This window comes from Scatophagus argus, chromosome 1 (assembly GCF_020382885.2).
Source record: "Scatophagus argus isolate fScaArg1 chromosome 1, fScaArg1.pri, whole genome shotgun sequence".
Classification (NCBI taxonomy): Eukaryota; Metazoa; Chordata; class Actinopteri; family Scatophagidae; genus Scatophagus; species Scatophagus argus.
The window spans coordinates 23250627-23272133 of NC_058493.1; the positions used below are offsets into that span (position 1 = coordinate 23250627).

Here is a 21507-nt window from a genome sequence, read left to right on the forward strand (position 1 = left end):
GAATGTCTACTCTTTTTTTGTGTGTGTTTATTACTTTAATGTTGCAGCTGGTGAAGCTGTGGATAATGTGGATAATTATTTTTGACATTTTTTTATATATTAAATTTTACGTACTGCTGTGTTGCTTGTGATTTTGCCACGTTGATCGCATGCAGATGGAGATGAAACTCAGAGGAGGCTGAGGAGTCACAGAATAAAGATGAAAAATATTCCAAATAATACCAAATATCATTGCAGAATAGGAAAAACAGTTAAAAGAAAAAAAAAAGAATAAACTGAGATAAGCTGTACTAATGTGAGTATCTCATTTCCATGTTGTTCATAATGCAGGACTCTCATTTCTAAAACAACATTAGGCAGATCATCACGGATCTCTTTGTTTATGCCCCTAAATTATGATCAGCTGCATCCATTTTTTATAGGCTCATGGAATTTGATAAGAACTCCAGCAACAATAGTGTTCCTCTCACTCGTATTGTTCAAGTGCAGCGATACAATGGTAGCCCAGGGACATTATTTGCATATTGTCAAGGGGTGTGTGAATAGGGTTTAGGAGAATGAGAAATTATATCAGCCACAAAGAAAAGCAATGGTCTGTGACCAAACGCTCAATCTTCTATGCATATGTTATTTGAGATTGAGGGCTTTTGTTGTCATATAAATGCAAATGGTAGACTGGTATGCAGGGATATAAAATGCAATTATGGTTCAAATAGGAATTATACTCTAAACCGCTTTAGTGTTCTAGTATGATGTGCAGTGGACGGAAACATATGTACACCACACAGCGTGATTTGATTCCCTTAAAATGGAAATCAGTAACAGTCAGCACCCTGCGTGGTGGTTGATTTCCTTCAGAGAAAACACGATAAAGATTTTAATGGCCAGAATTGATTAAGTCTAATTATTTGGCTGGTTATGATGGTGTTGCTGATAGATTTGATTCTGATCAATAATAGACAGTTTGTTAAGTCAGACTACATCCTTCGCTACAGGGAATGGAATATTTATGGGGGTGTAAATTCCTTGTAATAAAGCAGTACTGCCGCTGGGTGGCGCAATTTAACAGTTCTTTTTGTTTTTAACATTAAAATTACACATATTCACAGTCAGCAGAGTGTAGCAAACCAGAGGGGTTTTTAATAGTTTGGTCACTGAAACTCCTTTACATAAAGATTTCTGTCTTCTGTTGTTTTGATTGATATTTATTTACTGATAATTATTTATAATACATTTAATTTATTTGTTTGTATATACCATCGTCTATAAAAGGTTGGAGACTGGAATTACAAACGTGAGTTCGTTCAAAGTAAAGACGAGTGGAAATGACTGAAGGCTTCATTGTTTCCAGCTTAAGTCCAAAGACCAGCTGGGAAAGCGCAGCAAAACAGGGTGAATGTGAAAAAAAGCTAATGATCCAAAAGCACGTACAAGAGCTGGAAAAGTTTCTCAAGAGCACAATAAAAAACAGAGGTAACTATAACTAACTAGAAATTCAAAGATTCAAATAAGCATTGCTGATGTGCTTTAAATCACGTGACGGTAACAGGTCTGCACATTAGTTAAGACAAAGATGTATCCAGTGGTGGAAGGTAACGAGGTACGTTTACTTCCTTTATGACAGTGAGACAGGAATTGACAATCGACAGGTGAAAATTCATTTATTACATTTCAGTACAGTACATAAACTGCTGTTACAGAGGCTCGAGTCCCCTCCTTTTCCTGTCAGATCTTTATATGATTAAAAATCCACTCGTATTGACTGTCTGATTGTAATGAAATCTGCATGCATTGAGCCAGACTCACCAGTGAACGTACAGTTGAGTTATTTACAAGAGGGATTTTGCGAGGGGGATACAACATGTCAATTACAGCTGATCTGATTCTGGCCTGTTACACTAATGCTCATCAGGTTCATAACTACAGCTGAATCAACACTCCAGAGCAATTTAGTCCAAGTGTGTCAGAGCATGTGTTGTTAAATGATTCCAAATAACAGGCTCATATGTGGCACAGCGCTCCGTGTGCTGCTTTCCTCTGCACACCGGCTCAAACCGAATGACCTCAACTCAATATCCTGTCTGCTATCAATGAGATTATGCAGGCATGCTAACAACAGGAAATTTGCTCTCACAGGGATTGACCAACAGCCATTTATAGTGAGTCATGACTCAGAGGTAAGTCATGACAGTGGTGCCCCAGCCTGCTCTGCAAAACAAGATTTGATTCAGTAATCAGGAACACCAGGTTATCTCTGGGATTGTTTTTTTTTTTTTAATTTTTCATATGATGAGTCACAGCTTGAGCGGAGATAAACTGGAGGTAAATATTTCACTGCAGCTACAAAGATCAGGCTAACATGACCTATCTGGGTTGTGAGTCATGTTTGATCCTCTCGTGTGTTCACATAGTACGATGGAGAAGTCGGGTCAGCAGAGTCACTCAGAGCTGATGAGCCACAAACATATGATTCTGCTGTACCAGTGTGTTACTACAGGACACTCACACCAGCCGTTTGCCTCTGAGGGTCGCAGCACTCGCAGTGGGTCAACCTCTCAGCCCTTCTTGAAAAGCAAAATGGAAACTTAGGCCTGCTTCAGTCCCGCTGTGACAGAATCAGGGCCGAAGCCTCCACTAAGAACAGTCAAGCCATGTAATCGTTTATGGCAATTTTTGGCGTTTTAGCAAACTGTGGGGGAGTCTACAGTACAGAAAAATGACAACTTTTAGGCACAAAGGACACATTATTTGGACTTTTGTCCTGGAAAGTCAAACTTGCAGCAACCACAATAGAACACTGAAGTCAATAAATCAACAGAGACACAGAAAATCTCCCCCAAAAATGTGAATCATTATACAAAACAAAAACCTGTATACATACGGCACATATAATCTGTCTAAGAACCACTTGTGTATAAATAGAAAAAATCTTGTGAACATTCATCATTTGTTCCAGCATTCCTTGCACTGCACGACTTGTACTGCCAAGCAATAATAATTGTCAGTAATAATTTAATGAGCGTACAGAGACTGCATGTTTAGTGTCTAGTTGTCATGTTATATGTTTATCTGCTCAGCTTTGTTTAGCTTAGCTTTATTTGCACCTTACTGTGCATATGCTATCGGTGATGATGAAGGTGAAATTCCTCTTTTGTGTGTCAGTTTTTCAGAGAACGTTTTGAACAGATGGTGGGTATAACTTGGAAACTGCAATGTGTCAGTGTGCGGCCCAGAGCTCAGAACACATCAAAAATGACATCTGACTTTAATCAGGGGTTTCATTCCTCCCACTGAGATGGCTAGTTGTGTGCTGACTTGCTCAAACCCAGCGACTAAAATATATTTAGGTAATCGTTTCAAGAGTTAGTAAGCAATATTGGCATTTTCAGAATAAATGTGGCTGATCCTGTATGTGCACATAAAACTTCCTCCACAGCTAAGAAGACACAAACAAAGCCTCAAAAGTTGTTATGTCCGAAGCGTCTGGTATGTCACTTTAACATAGTCTACCTTTATATGAGGTTTGAAGTTATGCAGGCTGCCGCCAAGAAATTTGCTGTGTGACAGGCAATTATACTGAGAGGAAAAATAATTCTCTTCCTGTTATTCATAGCACAGCAAGTTGTGCAACAGCCTGAAGTTTCAGAAGGTTTGTCACCAAAGACTCATGAACTGAGAATTGTTTCCTCCGCTCAAGTGGATTATCGGAGATAAACAAATGGGCCCACATAAATGCACGTTTGCAGAAATGAATTTGCATACAAATGTGAAAAAAGAAGAGGTGTTTGTGAAGGGAGTGCACACGTAAGTGAAAGAGAAGAAGAAGAGAAGTGTCATCTACAGAGTACTGAAGCGGAGGGGCTGGCTTGCATGCACTAGGGTGTCTATTGTGTGTGTGTGTATGTGTGTGTGTGTGTGTGCGCGCGCATGTGTGTAGGAGGGTTATGATGTCAAGCCTCCGGTACACCATGTGCTCCAGTCCTTGAAAGGGCTGTCAGGAGCTGTTGAGCGATTGATGGCTTTCTCAGAGAGAAAACACGGTGTCACGTTATTGCCAAGGGGATCGGTGAAAACACTTTTATAAGGTATTCCTTTTGCCCTCTTCGCTCACAAACATACCTGAAATAACACTTTTGTTTCACGGGTTTGGATCAGTGTCTGCAATCACATCCACGCTGCATAGCTTAAAGAAGATTTCGGCAAACACTGAGCTTTATTTAAGCATACAGAGATGTTTAAATCTGTTGCTGCTTAACAAGAGAGGAAGTTGCGACACATTTTTGGCTCTAAAGTTACAAACGTCACTCATCTTTCTGTAAATATCTTCATTTGGAATTTTTCAAATAACAGTGAACTATACTGAAGCATAGTTCTATGGCACCTGTATTCCCATATGTTTTATGGATTAGTATTTGTGTTTTAAGTGAAACATTACACTTTTTACTCAATAAATCATCCTTTATTTGCATCGGTATTGATAATCCAGTAATATACTAAATAACAGTATAACACTGACAGGAGTCATTCAGCGGCATACTGGATACTTTTGCTACGTACTAAGTATATATTTATGATAATATTGCAGTTTTAGTAGATTTTGAAGTAAGACCTTAACTTTTAAAAAAAGATGCAAATACCGAAACCAAACAGAGATAAATATGATGGTGGTAAACAGGAATGTTTTTAATCACATTTTGAAGCTGCTCAGGGAAACTTTAAGGTGGATATTGGATTAAAATTAAGCAGTTAATACACTTTATTAACAAAGGGAGTATTTTTTGGATGTTTTAGGCTATCATGTTCCATTTCCTTTTTAAACTGGCCAAACATCTGTGTCCTTATCACATCCATCCAGAGACCCACAGTTTCTATGCTTTCTCACTCTTCATCTGCTTTGGGACACCAGCTGACATCACACAGACCCACCCACACACACACACCCACACACACACACACACACACACACACACACACCCTTATGCACTCTGGGCCACGTCCCCTGAGGTCGAAGCCAGCACAATGTCATTATCGTCCATCGGATTGTACGTGGTCACTGCCCATTCAGTCTTGCTGACGTGCCTTTTGTGTTCAGTAATTCTTCTCACAGAAGACAAACGCACCCCCCCCCCTTCCCTCCACGGTCTCCCAGTCCACTCTGTCCTACCCCCGTCCACTACGGCCCATCTGTAATCCCATCCCCCACACTGCACCCCCATATCCGCCCTGTCTCGCCCTGCACTTCTCCAAAACAAACCAGCTGTCTTGGCCAGTCGTGTCCCTGGGGGCGTAAACAGGTGCCGAGAGGGCCGCAGGGCCCCAGCATGTGACACATGGCAGCACGCTCCTCCAGCTTTCTGCTCCAACCTGCCAACACACCAGAGAGACAGAAAGAGTCGTGTGTTTTACAGCTGTAGACTTGATTGTTACTGCAGACAAGGAGCTGCTGATAGCACAAAAACCCTCTGCAAACAGGACCTTCACACTGGGCCATCAATGTGCTTTTTTGTTTTATCAAATTAGTGAAAAGAGCTAATGTTCTATGATTACTGAATATAATGACTTTATTTTAATGAGGATTTACTAAGTCGACGTGCAGAATCTTTTCATGGTGGCTTTTTGGTGGCTTAGTCGTCTTTTGGTTGAAAGCATGAAGGAAGAACCTTGACATGCCTTTAGCAGGTTTAAAAATACATTGCTGTGTGACCAAAATAGATAAAAGGAAGGGGGTCTGTCCTGCAGAGCTTAAAGCCAGCTGTATTTTTAGCACAAACTACACACTGTGCTCAGAGAAGGGATTGCTGGACGCAGGTCAATGCGCCTGTACACACATACCTAAACGGTAACCACAGGTCGATGCTACTATTCATGTATGAGTGTGAACTGTCAATGGAAGCAGTGATTCAAGGTTGGTACTTCTTAAAAATAAAATATATCCTTAATTAGTTTAGTCAAACAAGAACATACATTTGCAGACTTTTTGGGGGCCCTAATTTCGCAAGTTATTCTACTTGTCCTGCTCTGATAGCTTCTGTGTGTTACTTTAACAATCCGTGTTTGTAAGCGCACACCCAGCAGAAGTCTTTGCGCAGCGCACTCACAACTTCTACAACTCTTTCAAGCACTTGGAAATAAGACGCCCAAGTTTGGAAAGCGCTTTTGAACACAATAAAGTCTTTCTTTTGAAGCTTGAAGAACAAAGGCAGGCTCACACCCTAAACTGTCACTACTATTACTCTCTCTGTGGTGAGCTCAGCTGTGCTCACACACTCTATTGTACATCTGGCACTTTGACTCCTTCACACTGTGTGTGTGTGTGATATGGACCAGTGAGTGTGTCAGGGAGGGGGATGCACTTGTGTGTGTGTGTATGCATAAGTTGCGGTTTTAGAAGCTGAGCGACGCTACAAACCAAACTGCCACCTTGTTGAATAGGCAGCCTACGTTCGTACCTCTAACAAGCTCAGGCACGCTGGTGGCTCAGCTTGTACGTGTGTGCATGACTTTTATCACCTTCCATCCTACAGCAGCTCCTAAGTTGTTTTCCCATGTGGAGACAAACAGCCCAGTAGCAATTACTGTAGAGTCTTGTGTAGGAGATGCTGAATGTCAGACCCCTTAAGTCTTTGTGCAATAAACACACACAGGAATGTAGCCTTCTCCAGTTGCAGTTACATAACTGCTTTTCAGATAATTAAGAATGTGTGTATTTCTAAAAATAAAATGGAAAAGAAAAAAAAGAGTGTACTTTCCTTACGTTTAAAACCTGGACCTTTACTACCCTGTGGAGGGAAATAAGGAGGTAAGAACATCATGCTCTTCTTTGGACTATAATTATGTTACGAAGATAAACTGAAACAGATGGATGATTTTTTATTTGGGGAGTTTTCAAAACCATTCAGAGAGAATGAATAAAAGTGTGAGGAAATGTAGTCATTCCTCAGTTTACGCACAGCCTGCATACTCTTCTTTATGTCTTGTATGCGCCACAAAAATGAGAAAAAGACAAAAAGAACTGTTTCATTTTAACAGCTTAACTTTCTCAGCGCACTCACTTGCAATAAACAGTTTTGCACAGTTACATAATCAAATCAAGTGATCTGTGCATGTGCGTGATTGTGACAGGCACATGCAATTTTATCAGCAAAGCAATAGCGGGGAAAAGGCACTGATTGTGCAACATCAGCGTAGCACATATGACCAGCTGCTCAGACTGGCCTTTCACAGGTCTGCTGTGCAATCTGGAGCCTGAATGGAGACTCTCAGCAGCAGCTCCAGCATTTGCATTTGATGCAGACTTCTGGCAGACTTCAGCCGGCAGACCGCGCACCGCGGACGACTCTGAAACTCAACAAAACTTTTATGAACGGAGACCAGAACGTCCAGAGAAAACACTAACAAAGTCGTTTCACTTCGGTGTTTGAGCCCTGCTCGAGATAAAGACGTAGTTTGGTTGTGACGCGGGTTGGGTGTGTTTAAAATCGCTCTGTGTAGAAAAAGTATAGGCGGAACTAGGTTTCCTGGCGGAGGAGCATTAAATCCAGAGCACAACAGACTACCGGTGCACACCGCTGAGCCCGAGCGCGACGGACTGAGTGCGCTAAAACTGGAGGGTTTAACTCTGTGATGCGTCTGTGTGGCGTTTAATAAACAACACTAGTTTGTCTTTCGCTAAATAACGCATTCGTCCCCATCGTTTGGACCATTTGAGGATCAACTGTTTTGTTTTGGGTTTTTTTGGTTGGTCCAAATCGACGGACTTCTCGACACTGGAAAGACTTAAACTGAACTCAAGATGTCAATTTTGCCTTTCACTCCCCCCATTGTCAAAAGACTTTTGGGCTGGAAGAAGGGAGAACAGAACGGCCAGGAGGAGAAATGGTGTGAAAAGGCGGTGAAAAGTCTGGTGAAGAAGCTGAAGAAGACGGGACAGCTGGACGAACTGGAGAAGGCCATCACCACCCAGAATATCAACACAAAATGCATCACCATACCAAGGTAAGGGGAGTTTGAGCGCTGCGTTGATTGCGATCGTGAAATCAGCATCCTAGCTTGGTGAGGTGGGTAGCCGAGCTGCTGATTTTTACAGGCGATTAATTAATTACAGCTTCGTTACTAAAAGCACCAATGTAAACTGGTGTTTGCTAACTGTGACATTCTCACCTTAACCAATGTAGGCTGTGACATCCTTACGTGACAGAGAAGTTGACATTTCCACTTCCTGTCTCGGGTCAGTATTTCAAACTGTGCTTTCCTTCTCGTTTATTATACAGTAACACGGCGGCTAAAGTAACGCTTAACGAGCTAACGCTGATCCATGAGGAAAGCTAGCAAATCATCGCTGAAGCATCTCGACAGCCATTTGTAACGATACACTTTACTTAAGTGAACTGAGTCACTGAAATACTTTTAAAAAAGAAAGCAAAGAAAACAGTTTCTACTATTCGCAAATCGTTTAACCGAAGTCATTTCGTTGAAGAGAAGATAAAATGTGTGCATTGACGGGCCAGCACCACACATACAATGCAAAAGCACAAATGGAGTCCAAGTTATATAACTTGGCCTTAATCTGGGACGCTTTCTAACGCTGTGGGTTAGTGCGTAGGCAAGTCCGTGGAGCTTTGTTTCTCCTTTCAGTGCCCCCGCAGAGCCATTTGCCTGTCCACATGTTATTTACAACAAACAGTAGAAACAGTGGCATGCGATATGAAATTACTGTTCGTGATGTCAGAGAATCAGTTCCGTTTGAAACGGTCACTTTCCTCCCTTGAAGGATGACTGTGACAGATAAGAGCTTGGGAGGTGCTGTTTGTAAACATAGACCATGTCCTCCATAAGTCTTACTTTGCTCAGTCATATTCGATTTAAATGATGCAATGTGTGTATTGCATTTCATAATATAACAGCATCTGTTGCATCTACAACATCTGTTTTTTGGGACACCAAGCTAAACTTTGTTCAGCTTGTGTACAGTATACCGGTGAGGTTACAGCTGCACAGCACAGCAGAATCAGCACAGCAACAATAAAACAAAAGACCTCTCACTGTAGTGCAAAAGAATTCAACTGCCCTGCAGTCCACAGCCTCTGATATGACAACAGAGTTGAATCAATAGCAATACAAAACATTATCACCCTCATGAACATAGGATTTTCAGCAGGATTGTCAGATCGGGCTGCCATAGTTTCACTAAGGTGTAATTCGTGAACTGGCAACAAAGTGTATGTTCATAGCTATTTTTTATTCTCCGCTATTTTTGTAAGTAACAGTTAATGGTCTCAAACTTTTGTTTGTGTCCACAAAACCTTACTTGCATGTGTGGGCCATTTAGATTTAATAGCATGCTGTGTTTCAGATGAAAATTGAACCTCAAGCAGGGCGCTCCCACATTCTTGATTGCCACAAGTGTGCATATCACAGCTTGCACGGGCCTGGGCCAGTGTTCGGAGTTAAGCCTACCCGGAAAGTTGAATAAGGTTTGCCATGATCCAGGTTTCATATTTCTCACCACTAATGCCGAGGGGAAGAGGCAGAGTGCATTAAGATGACCCCAGATCAGAGCTGGCTGTCAGTGTGGGCTAACAGTGTCCCTGGAGAGCTGCTGTTTCTATTAATTCCCCTACGTTCTGGCTCGCTGACAGCAGCTGCCTGCGTGTTCAGGCCCGTCTACAGGGAGCTCAGCTCCTATCTCTCTGACACATGAACTCGCTGATCGCTACCCCTCTTGATGACGGTTTGCTGTGATGCTGAGTGCTGAAGGAGGCGTGTACTGTGCATTGACTGAGTCAATAGCAGAGCAGTTATCTGTTGGGAGTAATTTAAAGTAGGACTGGAAAACATAGGATTTACTCATCACAGCTGATTCAGATGTCAGAGGGCTAGTCTCCAAATATTAAGGCTAACGTTTTCCAGTTGTGTCCAACAAATTAATGTTTATATTAACTATATATAGATATTGTTCAAAACCATTCCCTCCTGTATGTTTTATCTGTCATATCAACCTCATAACGGGTCATTTCGCCATATGGTACGTCTAAGCTAGCCATCTCATTTTGAAGAGCTGTGACCCACTAGACGACATTTAAAATAACATGATAGTCATTGGTTAGAAGACATGGTATCGCAACTGGGTGAGTTTGGTTGAGACGCAGTTATTTTTGGGGTTGGGTTGTGTGTGGGTGGTTAATTTGAGCCGTGTGTATGTCCCCATATGTTTACACTGAAGATAACAACTGCGTCCCACGAAAAAACATTAGTCACAGTCACTTTTACTCACATTTCCATTCGGAGCTGGAAACAAAGGGCTTTTGCAGTATATCGTGTTTTGCCTGTCACTTGGGCAGGGCTACTGCTTCACTTGCCTTTTAGGTCACTGTGGTTTTGTTTTTACTTTTTGGAGGAACAATAAGCAAAATGTATGCTGAGGCTTAGGTCCAAGTTCAAGCCTTTGTCACTCAACAACGAGCAATTGTGGTACTGTGGTATTGACTTACCCTCCCTCTGTCTTTTTCTGCCCGTTTCTTCTTTTAAAATCCTATCTTTCTATGAGTTCCTCACTTGATTTAGTCGCAGACATTGGTGTTTAGAGTACGTCAAGCCATGAAAGTCTGCCGGTTTCCAATGGCTGACGCGCGTGCAGTGTGGTAGCCTGTGCGGCTTAAACGTGAAAGGATGACTCACAAATGGCTTTCGTTCCCTTGTTTAAAGGGAAATTCCAGTATTTTTGAACCTGGGCCCTATGTTTACATGTTTTGTTGTGTAAATGATTCATACTTACCAAAGGTTTTGGAAGTGTCCCAATTGATCACTTCAACCATCAATGCAGTCCTTTGGGGAAACTCAAGTTGTGCTTGTTTTGAGGTGAGTTGTTGCAGTTATTGCCTCATCTAGTTTGTTGAAATGAGCCAAATATTCAGCAGTGACTGGCAGTTCCTCTAGGTTAACTTCAAACTCTTCTCTTCAGCTCTGACTCAAGTTTCTACCGTCATCTATCTGCAATACTTCTCCTCTGGCAAGGTTCCAGAGTGAGACTTCTCCTTGAGAGAGACTTATGCTTCTGTTGAAACAAAAAGGATTTTACCGACTAACAACAATAACAAAAAAAACTTCTCCGTAGTGATCCTTTCTACTTTGATGGTTGAAGTTGCCCCATACTCTTATATTGCAGCCATTGTAGTGGGTTGCAGTTCCCAGTTGATGTGATCTACTCGACTGGTTTCAAAACTTTGGTAAGTATGAGTAATTTTCACACTAAAATAGGTTTAAAAGTACCAGATACCAGTTCCCTTAAGGAGACTCTTGGTGCTTTTATAAACAGTAAGCAAGGCTGTTTCTACTGTAGATGTCTAAATCTTCTTACTTTGATGTCACAAAGCCCTTGACTCTTGTCCATTTGTGGCGCCATAGAGGAAATAGCCATAAAGTCAGGGTTAGAGGGAGGAGTTCAGGTTGGTTGGTTGGGTCAATTAAAAAACCTGAGGAGGCAGCTGTTTGGTTCCTGTTTCCTACCAGAAGTCCAGCTTGTGTCTTTTATCTATGGCCAATATTGTTCCCTAACCCTAACCAAAACTGAACAACAAAAATGAAGATCCACAACCTTAAGGAGGCAGTAGTAATCCAAACCACAATACCACATTAACCAATGGGTTATTTTAACCCAAACCATGACCTTTCCCTAACTCTAACAAAGTCGTTTTCACACCTAAACACACCCAAACTGAGAACACAGTGGTGTCAACAGTGTCTGAAATTAACTTTAACTTTTTGAATCAACAACCAAGTTGTCTTGTTGGTGAAACCATCCAAGCATATTTTTCACTGGCCAAAATGTACTGGTATTTGTTAAATGACTGTTTTGAAGCAGATATCAAACAGTTTGGCAGGTAGCTTTGTGAGATTTACTACTTACCAAGCAGAAAATGACAATGATTTATTTTTCTGCTGATGAGAGATTAGAAAACTCTTGTGTGTGTCATTCTGCAGGACTATTACAAATTTTGTATATTAATTTAGAAGAGTTGTTGACTATTGAGTCAAGTATTAGCTAGCCTCCTACTGCAAGATATATATTAGTCATTACTGAACGACTACAGAGTCTCTAAATTGGTCACTTCCTGAAGACACAAAAAACCCAAAACTCTTATAATGTCAATAAAAATATATGCTTCAATGTGAAATGCTTTCATTAATGAATAAAGGCAAAGTTCATGTTCAGGATTTGCATGTGATTTAATAATTAAGTAATTGAGCCAGCTTATATGTGTAAGCACGCAACAGTTGGGTCTCATGACAGAATGTAGCCTGTTCAATTGAAAAATGATCCAGTAATGTTGGCCTTTGTAACTAGAGGTTTTTCTACATTACTGACAGAAGCTCCTTGGTGACTGATGTCAAAATCATTATTACACAATACGCACGATAGTGCACACACAAACACATGCCATCTGCTCCTCTTATTACAGCTACTGCTTTGACTGCAGAAGTGATTATGAATACAATACTATGAAAAGTCACATTTAACAGTCTGTAACTCACGGGCAATATAACTTACTGTTACTTTGCCAGTTAAAATACCTGGTGAACAAGCAAGCTTCCAAATTACGTAACGTTAGGCTAACATTGTTAATGCATCATATTTTCACAAGGTTGGCAGGTCTGCATTAATTTAACAATTTCAGCTTTCCATTTCAACAAAACAGCTTGGCGGGTCTGACTTTACACTGATAAGTAAACTTGAATCTTTTTTAATATGAGGAGACCCTAACACAATGGCTTTGTGTTATTGCAGAAAATCCTATTAATTTTTTGATTCAGTTTTAACCTTGGCCTTCACCAAGCATCAATAGATGACTAAAGTTATTAATTTTCTGATGATTGACTACTCCATCATTTGTGTACTGTTGTTGTGCAAATTAAGCCGCAATTATGAGTCTGTAAATGACGTGTCTTGATTGTGGACATCAGGTTGAAAAGAGAGAGTGACAAACTGCACAAGCTACACTACTTTTGCGCTGTTGGATGGAAAATAGTTTGTAGGAGATGACAGGTGAACAGTCTTTCAGTACATTTTTGCATACATCTATTTTTGCATGCCAAATGATAGTTATTACAAGAACAGTGTGTCTAGGTGTAACAGTACTGTCACTTTCGAACGGCCCTTAACAGAAGGAATGACCCATTAAATTTACAGGTTTTGTGTCTAATAATAATTTAAGAGTGAAGCTAAAGAGTAACTAAACCCCCTGTTATAAATGTCCATAGTGACAGCTCCCCGAGATGACGTGGATTTATTATTGTGACTGACATGTTTCATTGTACTCTTAGCATAGATATTTTATGCTAACCAACTAATTTTACAGCTAGTTCTGTGTTTATAGCATTTAGTAGGCTAGTTAGCGATTTTGGACAGTTGTTGGGTGCTCCGATTGTAGTAGTTGAAGGTTAGCTTTAGCTTGTAGTTTATAGAGAGCTTTTTGATTTAGCATCAGTTAGTTTTACTTTGAGCATTTCTTAGCTAGTGCTCAGAATAGGTCGGCACTGTTGCTTTCTTGCTGTAAAACCACCACTGTACTGCGCTCCTGTCACCCCGACCATGCCACCATGCCGACGCTGCACCCGCCCCGCCCACTTCGTGTCCTGGAGGCATTTTTTGAGTTTTCAAGATAGTGTAAGTTAAGCCAAGACTCCAGGATTTAGTTACCCTTTAAATAAGGCAGCAGTTAGTGGGGAAATACTGATGGTATAGTGAAAGAAAAGTTCTGAGGCGTTTGTTGCATGTATGAGGGTGTTGTATCTTTTCACAGAGCCTCGGGGAGTGGATTCCTAACTCCAGCCTACCTTAACTTTCTCTGAGTTTGGGCCAGTGCAGGGGAGTGCTTTCGTCTCGTCTGCACACATCCCTCCTGGGAGCAAGACTACAGTCTGATTCACACTGCTGCATGTCAGGGCAGGAAGGAAGGAGCGAAGGAGTCGCAGGCACAGAAGTAAAAGATATGATAAAGTTAAAATGAGGGAGATAGGAAAGAAGGGAGGAAGCACAGTAGGAGAGAGTGATCTTTTCACATACGCCGCCTTTAAACAGGACGTGGCCACATCTGTATTTTCATGAATGTCAGTATTTAACAGGGTTCTTGAGATTCACGGAGGACGTTGCTTTTATTGACTTGGTCAGCCCATGACAAATTTTGTGCCAAGAGCGGTGCTCCGTAGTCACAATTTCTGACTGAAGGTGCTAGAAAACAAAAGCATTAGATTTACTTTAACCTTGTGGTTATGCTCTATTTATAGCAATTTGTGGTCACCATTTCACAACAAAGCAGAGGCGTGTCAGACTTGAAGTAAAACCTGGTTGAAATTAGACTGGGACACAAAATGGAAAACCTTGCGTGTTTGTTTCAGATTTAATTCAAATCAAAATAGCACCAATTCTTTGGGTGCATTTTCAGTTTAGTCTTATAAATGGGAGTATAGATGCACATCCAAACAAAAGAGGGCAGGGGCCAAGCATGAAGTAAACCGAGTTAAGAGGTTCTTAAGAAAGACACAGCTCACATTTCCACGTATATATTCCACCAAATAAGTGAACATTGGAGCCCATTCATGTCATCTCGGTTTTTAGCAGCCCCATCGGGTTGATACATTTACACCAACAAACAAGTGCAAGTTTTTCTGAGCCAGTTTCATTGTTGGTGTAGTGTGAATTGGTCTGGAAGACAGCGGTGGAAAAAGGAGATAAAAGAGGGAATACAGGGGGATAAGGAGGAGCAGGGGATTCCCACTGTTATGTCTGATGCTGGAGGGGAAGGCTAGTCATCATCAAGGGAGGTCGTGCTTTAATAAGGGAGGATGACACATAAATGATAGACAGAAGAAGAAGACATAATAGAAGGAGTGAAAGCAACAGAGGTGAAAAAAGAGACGGCAATTTGAGGGGATCAGAATGTGAAAGAGAAAGGCAAACCAGAAAGCCAAGGGTTTAGATCAAGGAAGAGAAGGAGACAGAATATTTGGCAAGAGGCAGTGCGTTGGATTCTGAAGCTTATCAGACAGAGACTGTGGTTAGCGTGGCATGTATGCAACAAAAAGAAACACGCTAATTGCTTGGATAGAACTGGTTTGTTTTCCAGCTAGACAATAGATCAACTTCAAAAGGAGTCTGCATGTTACTGGATGACAGAAAACACAAAGAAACACACACACACACACACACACACTGCATCTGCTGTGTCAAGAAGCCACTCTGCTTCATACTCCACCTGCTTAAATACCACACATATGCTGTACATACAGCAGCAGCAAAGGTCTGTGCATCACGTCGTTATCAGAGCATAATGTTTGTCAGAATGTGTGTGTTTGTGTGTGTATGAGTGTGTTAATGCTTGTTTATTCTCCCTGTTGATTAATATATTGCCATTATGTGCCTTGAATCTGTCCTTAGTCGTAGTATTTGACACTCGCTTTTGTTTTCTTACTATGGTCAACGTTGGGAGAATGACACAGGGCCACAAGCAAAATGCTGAGACGACAAATTTGCTCTCCCGTTAATGAGAATGGACGTGCATGGTGGAAAGCAAAGCCAAAGATGGACAGTAATGATTATACACCCATAGAGATTTAACTTGAATCAGCACCTGCCCAGGTTAAATCCAGGTTTGGTTGCAATTTTGGATTACAGTGGAACTCACCTTGAACCAAAGCTGGATATTAAAAGCTGATGGTTAACATCGTCATTGCAAATCACTTATTGTTGTAATGTACCAAACGTGTAGTTGTATTGGTTAACAAAGGCAGTGTACTGTTGACACGATAAATTATATGGCTTTTATTTCATAATGTACTGATGTGCTGATTATTTTCTTGGTTGAATAATTAATCTATATTGATCTATAAAGTACCAATTTCTGGTATCTCATTAAAGTTACGATTAAATTAAGATATAGAAATATAGAAAAGCAGCAAATTCTCTCATTTGAAATGCTGGAAAACTGACTGAAGGGATGAACTGATTATCTAATTTGCTGATTGTTGCTGCCCTAGATTATCGAGAAACAGACAATAGAACAGAAATAATTGAATAAGTTTGACAATATCAATTAAATGCACTGCAAAATCCAAGATTTTTGTCATAAAATAATCACAATATATATGCTGCATATGAAAAATTATCAAAATACTTGGACCTTTTTTTTGTTTCAATAGAGATGATTAATTCCCTCCGTACTGTTTTCTCTCACCTGTAGCTTAATTAAGTTTTAATTTTTTTACACCAGCACACACACGCATTCACACTTACTCACTCACTCACTGAGGTAGCTTTCATGTCAAGTATCACACCTGAGTCATCCGAGACAGCATTGTTCGACAGGGACGCGATGCAAGACAGGTCACAGAGAGTTTATGTGTGTTGTCTGTCTGTCTGTGTGTGGCTTGCTGGCTCTAATGATGGTAATAAATTGGATTCAAGATTCCTGTCATTGTTTGTTTTTCTTGATTGAAAGGGGATCGTGCTGTGCGCCATGACAGATATGTATACGAGGGGTGTGTGTGTGTGTGTGTGTGTGTGTGTGAAGACTACAGAACCTGCAGTGGTGTTTACAGTGTTGTAGAGAATTTTTACCTAAAAACAAGTGATTCTGCTGGGTAATGACTTGATTTGATTCTTCTGACTATATAATTCAATGGTCTAGTCCTCTTTTCCTCCCTTAGGAGGACGTGTATACAGCTGTATATTGTACTGTGTTTACTGTACTCTGTAGATTGTTATTATTTTACTTCTGTATGTTTTTGTAACCGGTTTTGCACAGTTGTTGCTTTTTGCACTCTTTTTCTGATCTTGTGAATGCTGCCACGACAAGTGAATTTCCCCACTGTGGGATCAATAAAGTTCATCTTATCTTTACAGTTTTTAAACGACATCGTATGGTGATCGTATCATAACATTGTGATATTATATTGATGCTGATTTTGATGTTTAAAGAAAGAAAGAAAGAAAGAATCAACCTTATTAGCAGTATATGTATTTTTACATACACATACTGAATTTGACTTCTGCATTTAACCCATCCTTAGTTGAACACACATGCAACACCCGGCAAATTACATGCAGTGAAACACACACAGGAGCAGTGGGCAGTGTCAAGCGCCCGGGGAGCATATTGGGGGGTTAAGTGCCTTGCTCAAGGGCACATCAGCCAGCTAATGAAGGGGGGGGAGCATTTTTTCGCATTAATCACTCCACCACACCCAAATTTTTCCTGCCCGTCCGGTGGGGGAATCGAACCAGTGACCCTCTGATCACAAGCCGCTTCTCCAACCTCTAGGCCATTTAACATTTAAAACCCTGACAAAAAGAGGTATTAAACATTTTATAGCCCGTTATTTGAAAGGTTTTAAATGAAATCACATTAAATCTGAATCAGAATCGTCTTTATTGCCATGTACGTGAAGAGGTTTCACATTACTAGGAATTTGTATTGGTGATTGGTGCATACATAAAACATAAGAACGAGTAACATATAATAATAGTATAAAATAAAAAAAAATTAGAATAAGGTAAAACAAAATAAAATAAGAGAAGTAACATAAATATGGTTCTGGAAGTAGTACAAAAGTGAGGTAGTACAGAGTGGAAGTAGTGCAAGTAGGTGAGGTAAACAGTGCCATGAAAATGTCATGAAATGTCACATAGTTTAATGTGGTTAGCTAATCGTGTGATTATCTATGTGTAAGCCATATTCTCATTTGTAGAAAATGTGACTACCTCATTCACACTTAAGAAAATAATATCAAAAGGATGTCATTTGATGTCATCATACTTCATACATTTCTCTCTCTCTCTCTCTCTCTCTCTCTCTCTCTCTCTCTCTCTCTCTCTCTCTGTGTGTGTGTGTGTGTGTGTGTGGTTACTCAGCTCAGAGGAATGCTCTTTCTGCCTGCTGGGGCCTTGAGGAGGGTGTGGGCCGCTGTTTGGTTTTCAGCTTGCATTAGGGGTGGAGGGGGATAGAGAGACAGCTCTGCCTTGACTTGGCCCTGGCCTTTTCACTATCTGCGGGGGAGTGCACGTGCACGATGCAGAAACACACACTCGCACAGTCATATGCATGCAGACACACTCGCCAGACAACAAGCCTGCCTTTGTGCTCCTCTGGCCACTGCCACCACCACCAACAGCACTGCTGCTGCTGCTACCGTTGCTGAACTACAGCTGGATACGTGTGGGAAAACAACTTGACATGAAGCAGCAGGGGTGTAAACGGAGATGGGCGGGGTGGGCACTTTTAAGCCACGAGTACAGAGGAAAGTAGTGAAATACAGAAAAATATTGAAGATGAGCAGCGTCCTTCACAAAAGATACCATACTGGAAACTTTGCGTGGCACTTGTTAAAATCATCTGCTGATCTTTTTTTTTTTTAATTTTATGTGTTGAAAAATTCATCCTTGAATCGACTCTGAAGATAAGAGCACCACTTAAGCCAAAGTAGAAAAACCAGACTTAAGTACAGCTAACAACTCCCCCACTTTACTGTCAAGGACACCCAATATAGCAACACAAGAGACCATGAATGCTAATCAAGACTTTGACCTCAGCAACCTCATCTCAGGTTGTCGTGAATCACATTTCACTCTTGTAATGTGTGCTGTGATCAACATATTCATCTTTATGTATTAAAGTGGACCAACTTCTAGGTTGTGAAGCATTGGTGATATTTAACTGTGTGTTGTTTTGCCAGGACTTGTGGGAGGCTCCCACAGCCCAGAAGCATGTTAGTTAAAGTGTGAATGTTAGCCCAGCAATGGACTGTTGATGTGTCCGATGGAACATTACTTCTCTGCGGATGCATGACGGATGGATGGATAGATGAATGAAAAATGTTTTCTCCAGTCTTATGTAGCATTTGAGACTTTTATTCTTGTTCATACAAAGAAATTTGTTAAGGTTGGGGGAAAAACTCAGGCAATCAAATTGTTTTTTTTCTGATTTGTCAACAGTAGTGTAACTTTTCTGTCTCTCAGTTACCTCAGGATGAGAATATTCTCATTTTTGTTTATGTTTTTGTTTGCTGGACATAAGGAACTTCTTCAGCCACATCTGAGCTCACAGAACTTCACTTTAGCTCTCTGATCATGAGCACAAAAGAAGATCAGTCAGTAACCAAGCAAACGCGAGCTGTGGGTTAACTTACAGGTTGTGTGAGGCCTATCAGATTCAGGTGGAGGATGGTACATTTGTGCTATCTTTTTAAAAGATTTAAATAAAACAGTCATTCAGATGCACTGTCCTGTCGTCTGAGAAAAACTGGAGAAAAAAATGTACTGTTGACTTTCATCTGGAATATTTTCTGTCATTCATCATTTTGATGCAGATAGAAAGAAACCGTCTGCTCAGCTCATGGACTGTGAGCAGTAAAACTAATCACTCCCAGTCGTCTATCGTCCCTATAGTTTTTTGAGTCCAGACTGCGTTAGTTGTCGTCTAGCCTTGCCGGTCGCCTGTCTGGTGGTTTCCTATTTCACATTAGGCCCTTCACTGGTCCCAGCACACTCCAGCCCTATGATATCACCTGTGGGCCACAGTCAGACTTTTCTCTCACACTCTATTCTTGGTTCTCTTCCTTCACCGCCCCCCTTCTCCTCCTTCTTTTGTAAGAAAAAGAGAAGTCTGATGGCTTTTCCAGAGAGAGTGGGAGGGGTGTGTGTGTGTGTGTGTGTGTGTGTGGAATATGCTCCTCTGTGTGAGTTGCAACACTGCTGGAATGTACTCACAAGCCTTGGTTTGTACACTTTGAGCATTTTCTGCAATAAAACTGATTACTGCTGAAAATGTTTGATAAATTGTCAAAATAATGATTGAACAAACTATTCAGATTTACATTTTAGTCTCACGGTTTTGCTGAAATGCTCAAAAATCTGGAAGAAATCTCTCGTAATAGCAGAACAGATATTCATTTTCCCAGTGACAGCTATTTCAGTAGACCAGAATGCAATGCAGCCACAAGACTGTTTTATTCTCGTTATGGTTGGATGGCATGATAAAATCAAAGTTATCCCTTTCATGTTTCTGGTTGTATGATTACAAGAAGAAGCTTCAGACCAACACAGTGACATCCCGGACTGAACGTAGGTGCTGCCTTGCTTTACTGACCAAGTATTTCCTGGAGGGAGTTTAATTCATTGTTATTGTTGTTTAAACATTTAACCGCCTCCCTTCAGTCTCCTGAAGTGGGAGAGCAAGAGAATAACTTGTGGAGCACTTTGTTCAGAGGGAACTGAAACTGTAACTACTTTTATTGTTTATAATTATGTAAAGCAGCTAATTCTGAATAATTTTGCGGTTGCAGGTTGGTTAGTAGTTAGTTAGGTGTCACAACAAGCGACAGCAGTTCCACAAGCGCGTTGAAAATGCGTTCATCAACGTGTGACGCAGGTGTCCTGTCTGAAAAGGGGAAACTGCAGATGAAGCAGTTTCACGGAAGTCATTTTCACTTACAGTTTACTGCCAAAGAACTACTGAAATGCATTTAACTTAACAGGTTGGTCAAGTTGCCACGTGTCAGGTTTCAAAACCAAAACCTAATAGCAGCTCGCTCTCCAGAGTGTGATTTGTCTCTTCACACGTTGTTATTGGGAGACAGCAGCCCTTTGCTAAATGTCACTGGACTGTAGCCCTGTTGGTCATGGCTCGACAGACTGGCCACAGACTTTACGAAAGGCACAAAGGCCATTTCAGCCCTACACCCCCACATTCTCACCCTCACCCCTTACTCAGTACTGGGATGGAGGCAGGGCAGTCTGGATAGTGGGACAGACGGAGGAGAGGGAAGGGGGGTGCTGGGGGCCCAGTCACAGACACTCTGAGCTGCCTTGAGCTGTTGAGACAGTCTGCCAGCCCTATTGTCCAGCAGCACCCTCCTTTCTTTACCCATCACCCACTTTGTCCTCCCCCTTCTGTGCTCTTATAGGACAGATTGTGAGTGGAGGTCCTGATGTTTACATACACTTATAGGCACTTAAAATGCCCCCAAATAATTTCTTTTAAATTTTGAATTTAACACGAGAGTTCTGTTCAAAATGAATACAAGAAGACGTTCAGTGTCTCACAGTGTTCGCTGGCATCTTTGAGTGAGCTTACGCTTTCATTTGAGTTTGAAGCTTGGCAGAGAGTTGTAAAAAGTCCATGTCAAAAGGTCTGAGTGTGTGTTCAGCACTGCTCGGACCATTGCCAGCCTGAACACACACACGTCGTGTATATGTTTGTGTCTCTGAGCGTAACTGGGCATGCCCCAGAGTGTTTGTTTTGCCCCCCTCCCTTCCACCCCAGCTCAGTGAAGCTCAATCTGCTCTGTCTGAGTCTGTTTTATGAGTCAGCCAAGCCCGCACATGCACACACACACACACACTCACATTCATCTAAACTCTGTGCCTCTTCACAGTTGCTCACGTTGGCATATCCTCCTCCTTTTCCCTTTAAACACTCCTTTTACACAGATGACACCCTTGCAAGTATAGTTATT

The 21507-nt window shown here is 41.2% G+C and overlaps 1 protein-coding gene across 1 annotated transcript in view; it reads left to right on the top strand.

Annotated features, from left to right (window-relative positions):
* The first annotated feature begins 7212 nt into the window (after positions 1-7212).
* The window catches only part of LOC124061452 (mothers against decapentaplegic homolog 3), a 28830-nt gene continuing 14535 nt past the window's right edge, over positions 7213-21507 (top strand). Inside the window, exon 1 of the mRNA XM_046393270.1 lies at positions 7213-7995. Coding sequence (XP_046249226.1) covers positions 7793-7995 — 203 coding nt within the window. The 5' untranslated portion in view covers positions 7213-7792. The remainder of the gene's footprint in view (positions 7996-21507) is intronic.